The sequence below is a fragment of the Phocoena sinus genome, chromosome 15, assembly GCF_008692025.1.
Source record: "Phocoena sinus isolate mPhoSin1 chromosome 15, mPhoSin1.pri, whole genome shotgun sequence".
In the NCBI taxonomy this organism is placed as follows: domain Eukaryota; kingdom Metazoa; phylum Chordata; class Mammalia; order Artiodactyla; family Phocoenidae; genus Phocoena; species Phocoena sinus.
The window spans coordinates 87041498-87053717 of NC_045777.1; the positions used below are offsets into that span (position 1 = coordinate 87041498).

A 12220-nucleotide genomic window follows, 5' to 3' on the forward strand; every position below is an offset into this window, starting at 1 on the left:
TAGGACTATTCAGGTTCTCTCTTTCCTTTGTAGTGAACTTTGGTAGTTTTGGTGTCTTTCAAAGAATTTTTCCATTTTATTTAAGTTGTCAAGTTTATTGGCAAAAAAGTTGTTCATAATGTTCCCTTACTATCCTTTTAACATCCGTAGAATTCGTAGTGCTGTCACCTCTCTCATTCATGATACTAGTGATTTGTGTCTTCTTTTATTCCTGATTAATCTGACCAGTTTATCAATTGTATTAATCTTCTGAAAAAAATCACTTTTGGTTTCATTTTTTTCTAATGCTTTTCTGTTTCAGTGATTTCTGCTTTGATCTTTATTTCCTTTCTTCTGCTTACTTTCGGTGTACTTTGCCCTTTTTATTTTAGTTTCTTATTTATGTATTTATTTGTTTAATTTTGGCCGCGGCACGTGTGATCTTAGTTCCCTGACCAGGGATTGAACCCGTGCCCCCTGCGGCAGAAGCGCGGAGCCCTAACCACTGGACCGCCTGGGAAGTCCTCAAGGTCGAAGCTAAAGTCTTGATTTGACTCCTGTCTTCTTTTCTAATGTAGACACTTTGTGCTATACATTCTCCCCCAAGCTCTGTTTTACCAGCATTCCACAAATTCTGACATTTTATTTTTATTGTCATTCGGTTTAAAAGTGTGAATTTCCCTTTTGATTTTTTCCTTGACCCATAGGTTACTGAGAAGTATATTATTAAGTTTCCATATATTTTGAAATTTTCCAGATAGCTTTCTATTATTACTTAATGATTTAATTTCATTGTGGTCAGATAACATAGTTTGTATGAAATAAATCCTTTTAAATTTACTGAAATTTAAGGTCCAGAATGTGGTCTATCTAAGTAAATATACTGGGAAATAATTTGTATTCTGGAGTATGCCATAAATGTGAGGTCGGGTTTTTTTATAGTATTGTCAAATCTTCTATATCTTTGCTCGTTTTCTATCTTCCTTTTCTCTCAGTAGACAGAGAGGTGTTGAGATCTCTGACTATAATTACAGATTTGTCTATTCCTTCTTGCATTTCTGTTGGTCTTTATTTCGTGTATAGATTAATCCCTTTGTTGTTCTGAAATGGCCTTTTTCCCTGATGATGTTCTTTGCTCTGAATCTAAGTTGTTTGGTGTCAACATGGTCACTGCAGCGTTTGGCTTCCGTTAGTGTGGTTTATCTTTTTCATATTTTTACTTTTTGTTGTTGTTGTTTTGTGGTACGCGGGCCTCTCGCTGTTGTGGCCTCTCCCGTTGCGGAGCACAGGCTCCGGACGCGCAGGCTCGGCGGCCATGGCTCACGGGCCCAGCCGCTCCGCGGTGTGTGGGATCTTCCCGGACCGGGGCACGAACCCGCGTCCCCTGCATCGGCAGGCGGACTCTCAACCACTGCGCCACCAGGGGAGCCCCATATATTTACTTTTTTATGAGCCTCATATAATTGAGCCTTGCAAGTCTTTCCAGTCTGACAGTCTCTGCCTTTTTACTGGTGTCTTCAGACCATTTACATTTAAGTTGATTACTGCTCTGATTAGGTTTACGCCCACGCCTCATTATTTGTTTTCAGTGGGTCCTGTGCTTTGTTCCCCTTTTTCTGCCTTCTCCTAGATTAATTGAATAATTTGTACAAATTCGTATATCTCCTTTTGTGACTTAACTGTAACTTTATCTTGGTGTTTTACGGATTGCTTTAGGACTGACAGTGGACATCTTACCACAGTCAACTTCAAGTGACATGATATCGCTGCACGTAGACACTAAGAACCTTGCAGTTCTCGTGCTACACGCATAAACCTTCCAGTTGTCTCCTTCCTGCCTTATTCAGCTCCTTGAAATACATTTTGCTTATACACATGTTGTAAACCTCACAATAAACTGCTATGAATATATAATTTATATATAATAAATTATATATATACTTTATATAATTATATAAATAAAATATATATAATAAAAAATATATAATTATATATAATATATATAACAAAATATTATATATAAAATATATATAATTATATATATAATATATATAATAAAATATATTATATATAAAATATATATAATATATAATAAAATATATAATTATGTATATAAAATATATATATAATAAAAACTATATAATTATAGTTCTTGTTTAAATAGTCAATCACCTTTCAGAGGCGTTTAGAAGATACTTTAAGTTTTCTCACGTACCTCGTATGCAGCTTCCACTCCTTGTGCGTTGAAGGAATGTGGTGTTCTTCATTCTTCTTGTGTACACGCACATTTCCACCTTCATCTTCCTTCTCTGTGAAGGGCTTCCTTCAGCATTTCTTGTAGTGTCAGTCAGCTGGCGATAATAGGGTTTTTCCGGTCCCACGTGTCATTTTCACCGGGTACGATTCTGGGTTGACTGGGTTTCGTTTGTTGTTTCTGTGCTTTACAGACACTGTCCCACTGCCACCTGGCTTCCATGTTCCCCGTGAGAAATCTGCTTTCGGCCCCTCTTTGTTCTGTGGTCACGTGTCTGTTTTTCTCTGGCTGCTTTAAAAATGTTCATTATTGATTTTGGGTGGTTTCATTACCATGTACTTTGGTGTCATTTTCTTCATTTATTTTTCTGTGCTTGGGGTTCATTGAACTTGTTGGATCTGCCAGCTTAGTTTTCATCCCATTCAAACGTTTTGGGCTGTTCTTTTTTCCAAGTATTTTTTCTGTCCTCCTGTATTGGTCATCCATCACTGAATAACAGATTATCCCCAAACTTAGTCGCTCAGTTTCCAGAGGCCAGCAGTGGAGTGCACTTAGCCCGGCCCCCTCCTCAGAGCCTCTCGCAGGCTGCGGTCACCTCACATCCCTACCAGGAGGGGATCAGCCCCTGAGTTCACTCCCGTGGGTGTGGGCAGAACTCAGTTAGTTCGTCATGTGGGTGGGTCACGGCTTCTCTGGTTCGTGCTTCACCAGAGGCAAGAAGCAGAGAGTGAGAGCAGGTCAGTCACCGTCCACTGTGACACCCCCTCACAAGTGACGCCCCATCATTTGTGCCGTACTTTTTACTCAGAGTCCATCAAACTCTAGGATAGCGGGTTGCGCGGGACGCCAGTGCCGGGAGGCAGGGTCACTGGGGGCCGTCTCGGAAGCCGCCTGCACGCGCGTCTCGGCCTCTCCGGGGGCTCAGGTGCACGTGTGGTGTGTCCCTCGAGGGCCCCAAGGCTCGCTCTCGCGTGTGTGGTTCTTTCTCTTTCATTCTTTTCTCCTCTCTCTTTCATTGAACGGTTTCTGTTTCTGTTTTCGGGTTCACTAAACTTTTTTCCCCCACATCCGATCTGCCATTAATCCCACCCAGGACACTTTTCATCTCATACGCTGTAGTCTTCACCTTTAGAAGTTCAGTTTCGCTTTTTCTGTATCTTTTACATCGTCAGCTTTCTGAACACCTGGAATAAAGTTATAGCAGCTGATTTAACGTCATTGCTGGCTCTAGCATCAGTATCAGGGCTGGATCCGTTTCAGTCGATGGCTTTTCCTCTTCCCTGGGAATCATATTCCCCTGACGTTTGCACACTCATCGTTGATGGGTGCCAGGTGCGGTGAATTTCTTCCCTTTGGGGGCTGGGTGTTTTTGTCTTCCTGTGACAGCTCCCAAACTTTGTTCAGGGGTGTTACTTACTTGGAAGCAGATTCTTTCAGGTCTCCGTTGTGAGCCGGGGACTTCCCTGGCGGTCCAGTGGTTAAGACTGCGCTTCCACTGCAGGGGGCGCAGCTTCGATCCCCGATTGGGGAACTAAGATCCCGCATGCCGCCAGGTGTGGCAAAAAAAAAAAAAAAATTGTGAGCGGGACCAGAGCAGCATGTAGTCGAGGGTGACCGTGCTGGTATGGAGGGGAGACCCTCCTGTACCCTGTGGCGGTGGGGTTCTCGGGGGTGGCTGCTGAGGACGGGCGCAGCTCCAGCCGTGTGAGCTTCTCCTGCAGGGTGGTGTTTGCTCTGACCCCCGTGGGTATTTTTTCCTGGTCTCAGGTGGTTTCTTCCTTGTGTGCTGACCAGTACCCTGCTGCCTGCTCGGGCACCCTCTGCTCAGTGCTTCCTCCAGGCGTGGCTCTCCTGTCGGGCACTCTGTCCTGCACCCTCTGGCCACCTGGGTCTCCCCAGACTCTCAGCTCAGAGAGTCCACCGGCTCTGCCTGGGCCTCTCCCTCACCGTGCCCAGAAAGTCTCTTGAGGGGTGAACGGGGCTGTCACAGGGCTTGCTTCCCATCTCCCGGGACCGTGCCCCTCATTCCCACGTGTCCCAGGACTTGAAAGCACTGTTGCGTGTTTGTGTCTCATTTCTCCGGTTGTTTCAGGCAGGTGGGTAAATCTCCCCGCCTCTCCCGGAGCCTGCCGAGCGTTTTGACAGGTGTTATCATCTGAACCCGCCAGCAGCCCTCTGGGGTGGGAACACAGGCACGCGTCCCCCCTTAAATTGAGGAAAGTCCAGCCCAGAGAGGTGAAGTGATGTGGCCACAGTCACACAGCAGACAGGAGAGCAGCCGGCGGTGAGCCCAGCTCCCGACTCCGTCGCTGCCGGTCCTCCAGCCATATCGCTCTTCACATGATTCCGCCACCCCCGTGGGCTCCACAAAATTACTCCGAGGCTGTGTGACTTGTCTCGATGGGGAGCAAGGAGGGGCAGGCTTCCTGGATGAGGACTAGAGGGGACACGTGGCCCAGCCCACTTGACGGAGGAGGCGGGGGCCCAGGGGGGCGGCTGGCCCAGGATCGGGGGAGCCAGACCTTTGGGTCCTCTCTGGCCCCTGCCCCCTGAGAACGTGGGAAGGAGGCGGTTGGCTCTGTGGTGCCCACCCCCACTCGCACCTCCCGTGTCCACGGGCCTCTGCCCCCAGGAACCTCCTGGAAGGAGGCCTCGGGCGCCCACCTGTGAGGGGCAGCGTTCCTGGAAGTGACCGCTCGGGGCCTCGATGCCCTGCGTGCGCCCTCCCCCCTCGTGAGGCTGCAGGAACAGCTGCGTGTGGATCTAAAACGGAGCATCTAGGAAGATGGAGGGCTGTATAAATAGAATAATAATAATAATAATTGTGGGTTTGAGACGGATCTGCAACTGTTGGGGTGCCCGGCCTTGCCCCCCACAATCACTCTTGGGAAAGGTCACCCCTAGCTGGGGACGGTGAATTCCAGTAACGCTGGTATAATTAGAGCATGCAGTATTTAGATGCTTTTTCAGTACAATTAAGCGGGATAATTGGGTGAGCTATTTCGCTGGACATGCTTTTTTGCCAGCTTCCGTTCCCTGGAACTCCGTGCCGGGACAGCGCTCTCAGCTTCTGGCCAAGTTGTCCTGACCCACTTGCCACCGTGTCCCTTGCTTGTTCGCACGCATCAGCGTCTGCCTGGGCCTCCCGGGGCCGCCTGCCCTGGGCTCCAGGGACCCAGAGCGTAGCGGCCGCCCCCAGTCGCCCCCGGTCTGGGAGCCACGCCCGGCCGGCCTCGCGGGGGTACGGAGGCATCTGCTCTCGGAGTGGGAGGCTGACCAGGCTTTGGAGGTGACAGGGATGCGGCTGGGACAGGGGCCCCGAGGCACCAGGCGGGGAGGGAGCAGCCCAAGTGGGCCGGGAGAGCTCGTCCCCGTGGCCGGCGAGAAGGGCTCCACGGGGCCGGGCTCTCAGGGAGCCAGGGGGGCTGTGCGCGCATCTCTCCGAGGAACACAGGTGGGCAGGCGATGCAGAGACTTCCGCAGCGTCTGCAGGCCGCCGGCCGCCACGCTGGGTGTCACCCGCGGCCCAGGACACGGGGGGCGGGCGGGGGCACCCCCGTAGGTGCCCTCCCACGGGCAGGGAGGATCTGGGGAGGAAGCCAGCCAGGTGTCCACCCCCAATCCCCACGAAGCTCACCCCAGCCCTGGAGGCCGACAGGTGGTGACGGCACTGTGGCAGGGCGTCCCACGAGCCCCAGTCCCAGACACCGTGTGTCCCCACCGCAGGCCCCGCTCGGGCCCCGGCCTGGGAGCTGGTGAAGCCACACGTCGGCACGTGCCTGTAGCAGGGACGCCGTGTGTATTTGCGCGTTCTCAAAGCTGTCAGGCCTTGTGGATATAATTTAGATATTGTTTTTACTGATTACAAGTATGTGCAGTCATAGTAAAACCGCGGAGAATTCAGAAAACCGTAATGAACCACCTTTCATCTTAGCCCTGTGAGCTCCCCAAGCCGCGCTCCTGTTCCGTTGCCCCAGAGGGAGGCTGTGCTGCGCGGGGGACGGCGGGCGCCCGAGGGGCACCCCCAGTGCCGGCTCCAGGGCGTTCTCGAGCGCAGAAATTTCAAGAGGACGCTGGCCGGCCGGGGCAAGCTGCCCTCCCCAGATCAGCACGTGAGTGCGTGAAAGCACTTGGGATGTGTTAGATTCCCGGCTTGAGAAGCCCTGACTCCGTTCTGAAGACGGGGGTGCTTCGATTTCCGCGTGGCTGATCCAGGCAGGACCCTCACCCTCCCCGGGCAGAGAGAAGTGTGTGCTGCATCCGGTCACCTCGGAGGGCAGGCAGCGGGCTGGGCCTGAGGCCGGGCCACCCCCTGGACTGGGCTGACCTGGTCCCACGTGCCCCTCAAGCCGGGCGCTTTTATTACACGCCTGACACCTCCCGTCCAGCATGGTCAGCACATCTTACTGGGCAGTTTGCCTTTTTAAAAGCCGCGCTCTGGTTTTAAGTGAACAGCTCCTAATAAGAGTGCCATACAAGGTACCTGGGGACCAGGCAGCGTTGAACGCAGGCTGATGGGCACGTCCTGGGAACACGGCAGATCCACAGAACCGGGACCCGGCCCCGGGCACGTCAGGGGAGCAGCCGGGAGCCGTGGGGGGTTGCCTGGACGTGGGTCGAGATGAGAGAGAAGCACTGAGCCCTGCTTCTGGGTCTTGAGGGCGGCCGGGTGCCCAGAACTGCCCGGCAGCGGGGTGAGCACCGGGCGATGCCCGCGGGCAGACAAGGCGTCCCAGGCAGCTCCCTGTTGGTCAGGGTTGAGCCAGGCCTGCTCGTCGGGAGTGGCAGCCCCGGTGCAGACACCGCGAGGCATGTCTGACCCACATGCAGAGCCTGCAGGGGCCTGGGGAGGCGCCCGGAGGACCCCCAGTTTAAGTCGGAGCGGAAGGCCGCTTCTCGGGGGAGCAGGGGGCTGAGGGAGGGCCAGGTTGGGCGGAGGAGGACGGGCCGGGGTTGCCCCTAACCACTGCACAGCCAGGAGACTCGGCTGCCCTTTCGGGCCCCCAACTCCCTCCACCCCCTAACCCCCCACCCAGCCTGTGCTGAGCCGACAGCTGACAACCTGCCCCTCTGACATTTAGGGAAAAATACTCAGAGTCAAGAGCAGAAGGCAGAAATTAAAGGATTTTCTTGGTAAAGGTCAGAGTGGTTTCTCTTATTTTTGTTTGAAAACGGTCTGTGTTGAACCATTATGACAAGGCTAAATGTGTTGGCAACGGAGCAGGGCCAGCCGCCCGCGGGGGGGCCGGGGCCAAGTGAGACGGCACACAGACAAGATAGCCTCGGCACCGAGAGCTCCAAGGCCGCTCGGAAGGGTCGTGGGTCGGAGGGCAGGGGCAGGCCGATGCAGAGCTGGAGCCAGCTCCTTCCGACTTGCCCCCGCTCCTTCCCTGGGGTCTTGGAGGGCCCCGCTCCGTGGCACATCCAGGCCTGCACCTTGTCAGGCCTCCTCCTGCCCTGCTGGGCCCGCCGGGGGATCACCCTTGGGCTGCTGGGCAGAAGGGAGCCTTTAGTTGCAGACGGCCCTGCTGAAGTGTGATCCACACCTGACGCTGGAGGGTTTTCATCCGCCACAGAGAAGGCCCACGCCCACCGGCAGTCGCTCCCCTTTCTCCCTCCCCGACCCCCGTCCCAGCCCCCGTCTCGGCGGCTCTGCCCTGGCGTGTGCCCTCGAGGGTCGTCCGTGGTGTCGTGTGTACAGAGCGTCGTTCCTTCCGTGGCTGCACTGCACTCACCTGTTCGCCTGTCGGGGGTTTCTGCGTTTCGACTTGCGTTGAACGTTGTTGCCGTGAACATTCCTGTACCAGTTCCTGTGTGGACGTGTTCTCACTTCTCCCGGGCACATACCCAGGAGCGGAATTGCCGGGTCATGCGGCTCACTCATGAGGAGCCGCCAGACTGTTTGCGCAGTGCCCGCCGTGCCCGCCCTCCTACTTCCCCGCGTCCTTCCCAGCACCGTGTCGCCCGGGTTACAGCTGTCCTCACGGGCCTGAGGCAGTCTCACCGTGGGCTCCATTTGCGCTTCCCTAAAGGCAGGAGGTGGTGTGACCATTTGTCTGCGTCCTCGGGGAACCTAAAGACGGGGTGGTGCGACCACTTGTCTGTGTCCTCGGGGAACCTAAAGATGGGGTGGTGTGACCACTTGTCTGCATCCTCGGGGAACCTAAAGACGGGGGGTGGTGTGACCATTTGTCTGCGTCCTCGGGGAACCTAAAGACGGGGTGGTGTGACCACTTGTCTGCGTCCTCGGGGAACCTAAAGACGGGGTGGTGTGACCACTTGTCTGCGTCCTCGGGGAACCTAAAGGCAGGGGGTGGTGTGACCATTTGTCTGCGTCCTCGGGGAACCTAAAGACGGGGTGGTGTGACCACTTGTCTGCGTCCTCGGGGAACCTAAAGACGGGGTGGTGTGACCACTTGTCTGTGTCCTCGGGGAACCTAAAGACGGGGTGGTGTGACCATTTGCATCCTTGGGGAACCTAAAGACGGGGGGTGGTGTGACCATTTGTCTGCGTCCTCGGGGAACCTAAAGACGGGGTGGTGCGACCACTTGTCTGCGTCCTTGGGGAACCTAAAGACGGGGTGGTGCGACCACTTGTCTGCGTCCTCGGGGAACCTAAAGACGGGGTGGTGTGACCACTTGTCTGCGTCCTCGGGGAACCTAAAGACAGGGGGTGGTGTGACCACTTGTCTGTGTCCTCAGGGAACCTAAAGACAGGGGGTGGTGTGACCACTTGTCTGTGTCCTCGGGGAACCTAAAGGCAGGGTGTGGTGTGACCATTTGTCTGCGTCCTGGGGGGGAAAGGTCTGTTCGGATTGTTCGCCCGCTTTTTAACCGGGTCATTTGTCTTCCTGCTGTTGAGTGGTCAGAGCTGCCGGTGGGCCCTGCACACGAGTCGTCTATCAGGCGTGTGTCTTGGCGGGGGCCGTTTCTCAGGGTCTCCGTGGGCCGGGAGGAACGTGTCCACCTTCCCCCGAGCATGGGCCGCCGCGTGGGTGGGCCACAGGCGGCGCTGCTCCACTTTCTGGTGGCCATTAACAGGAATCTCGGTGCAGCGGGCACCCGCCAAGGCGGAGCCAGGGTTCCGGCTGGCAGGCGAGTTTGGGGGTCGGCGGGAAGAAGCCTTTCCTAGTCGGCTGCCTGGGAAGGAAGGGGCTCTCCCATGGGGCGTGTGCGTGTCACCGGGTGTGTCCCTTCCAGCCTGGGATTCCCCAAGTGGAGTGGTGGCCTTCATCAGGGGTGGAGCTGACTGGGCCGGATGGGCAGGGTGGGCAGGTGCTCGTTCCACAAGTGGGGGGCTGGCCCACGGTGGCCGCCACCCTGCTCGCCTCCTGACTCTCCTGAGCTGCCCCGTCAGCATCACTGCCTTGCTGGACAGGGTCGCAGGCCACAGGCTTCTGTCTGGTGTACGACGGCCTCTCCCCAGGCCTGCGCCCCCAGCAGGCAGACCCCGGGGGTCCTAACTCACCTGGGACGGGCTTGCTGGCAGGTGAGGCCCACGTCGGGGCGCCATCTAGGGTCTGAGAGCTGCCGCAGGCCTGCCTGAGGAAGGGAGGGGGCTTCCCCGTGAGCCCTGCCCAAGTGTTTGGGCACCTTCGGGCCTCTGTCCACCCCCCAGCTGCCCTGCACCCCCCGGAGCACCTGCCCTGGGCTCGGCCCTGCTCACACCTGCCTTGTGACCCAGGCCAGCCCTGAGCCATCTGGGCCTCGGTCTCCCCACTTGCACGTGAGGGCTTGACCAGCTAGTTTGGGGGTCCCACCATGTGGCACACACGGTGTTGAAAGACTGGTCTTCTGAATCACTGGGGGACAGGCCCGTCTTCCTTCGTGGCACCTCCCCAATCACAGGTGGCACATTTACGTAAAGAAGTAGTGAAAGGAATTGGCTTCTCTCGGGTTCTCCAGAACTGCCTGGCCCCCCACCTGCCGCCCTTCAGCAAGCCCCACCAAGTGGGCTAGCTCCCAGCGGTGCCCTCAGCTGGGAGCCCCTCCGTTCCATGCCCGAGGCCTCACAGCCAGAAGGGGCTGGATTTGAACTCGTATTAGCGGACTCCAGAGGCAGCCCCGCCGCCGTGACAGAGAGCCCTGACGTGCAGCAGCGCCCGAGGGCAGTGGGTGAGAGGCCCTGACACAGCGGCCCCTCGGCCGTCCCGCTGGCACACGGGGCAGCGTGAGACCCACCTCGGAGCGCCTGCAGCCTCGTGGCTTGTCACAGGGCCCTCACGCCCGGCACGGAGCGTCCTCACAAGGGCTCGGGTCTGAGGGTGGACAGACCCGGAGGAGCTGGTGAGCTGGCGTGCACACCCCCATCCTGGCTTCTAGGTTCCTGAAGCGTGGGTGAGACCCACCACCCAGGAGGCCCGAGAAACAGCCTCGCCTGGGGGGATGTGCCTGGACTTGGGCAGATGGCCCGTCCGCGTCTGGAGCCTGGGGCAACGGGGGATTGAGTGGGGCGACCCGCCCAGGGCCCACCTGCTAACGGCATCTCCTGTGTCTCCCGCCCACCCTGCAGGCCGCGGGACCCTCGGGCACGAAGATGCAACTGCTGGAGACGGAGTTCTCCCGGACGGCGCAGGAGCTCATCGAGCTGTACCTGCTGCGGCAGGACAGCATCCCCGCCTTCCTCAGCGCCCTCACCCTTGACCTCTTCAGCCGCCAGACCGTGGCCTAGCCTGCGGCCCCCCGCCCCGCGCCGGCCGCGCCCCCAACTTCCGAAGGCGGACGAGGGAGCCGGCGGCAGCCCGCTCAGGCCTGTCCCTTGGGGTCCCAGCCCCACCAGGCCAGCTACCCCATCCACAGGGCCCGGCCTCCTGCCCAGATGGCCGTGAGCGTCAGGGCCTGATGGGGACTCCTGCGTGCCCCCCAGCCACCTGTGCACAGCTCTGGCCGGCAGGGTTAAGCGGCTCAGGGGTGCCCCTCCCCGACCCCTGGGCTCACGGCCGCTCTGCAGGGACAGGCCACCACTTCGTCACCCTCCGTCCTGGAGAGCAGGTAGGAGGCAGAGGTGGGGGACCTCAGGGGCAGTGCTCTGGACTGGCTTCCTGTCCCCTCCCCCAGGCACCCCTATCACACCGTGCTCAAGCCTGGCCGTGCCTGGAGCTGGTGGGTGAACCTGGGCTGCCGGCGAAGTTCCCGGCGCGTGTGAAATAAAGGCTCCCTCAGCCCCCACCCGGCTCACTGTGTGTGTGTCTGAGCCCCTGGGCTGACGGGCTCCCTCCACGCACACAGCTCGGCACCCCTGCTGTCCTGACGTCCCCGCCCTGTGTGCCTGTCGCAGGAGCGGCGGTGGGTACCCCTAGAGCCCGGCAGGGTGGGTGGGGGCGGCCTCGGGCGTAGCCTCGCCTACAGTGCTGCCCCACGGCAGGTCTCCAGGCCATGGTCAGGGGAGGTGGGTGGGGAGGGCCAGCATTGGGTCCCTCTGCAGAGCCCAGAGCCCTGGGAGGTGTGGCCTGTGCGTCTGGGGCTGCCCCGACCCCCTGCCTTTCACACCCCACCCCCATCACAGTCACTCTGGAGCTCGGTCTGTGAATGGGTGCCCAGACAGACAAGGCCCAGCCAGGCCCAGGGTCACAGCAAGGTCAGCACGGGCCCGGGACCCAGAGCCCCCCGGCTGGTTTGACGGCCAACACGTCCCCACTTCACAGATGAGAAGACAGGCTCGGCGTGCAGACTGGCTTCCCAGGGCCAAGGCTGCTCGGAACTGGACTCTGGTCCGGCTGGGGGCGTCCTGCTCTCCTCACCCCCTCAGACGCTCTGGGCGCCCTTGGCGCCATCTCGCAGGGGAGGAGCGAGGCTCCATGTTTCTTTGTCGTCACGAATCGGGGGAAAGGCACCGAGCCAGGCGGGGGTCCCGGGGGTCCTGCGCTTAATGAAGACCCCCAGTTGGGGGTTTTCCAGCAGACGTCAGAGTGCACCTTCCTTCACCCCTCATTCCACACTGGAGCGGCCCCCTTCCCGGTGCCACAGACACACCAGCAGAGTGAAGTC

The 12220-nt window shown here is 57.6% G+C and overlaps 1 protein-coding gene across 1 annotated transcript in view; it reads left to right on the forward strand.

Moving 5' to 3' along the window:
* The window catches only part of MAD1L1 (mitotic arrest deficient 1 like 1), a 311083-nt gene extending 300045 nt beyond the window's left edge, over positions 1 to 11038 (forward strand). Inside the window, 1 exon segment of the mRNA XM_032605902.1 lies at positions 10746 to 11038. Within this exon segment, the coding sequence (XP_032461793.1) occupies positions 10746 to 10904 (159 nt within the window). The 3' untranslated portion in view covers positions 10905 to 11038.
* The last annotated feature ends 1182 nt before the right edge of the window (positions 11039 to 12220 follow it).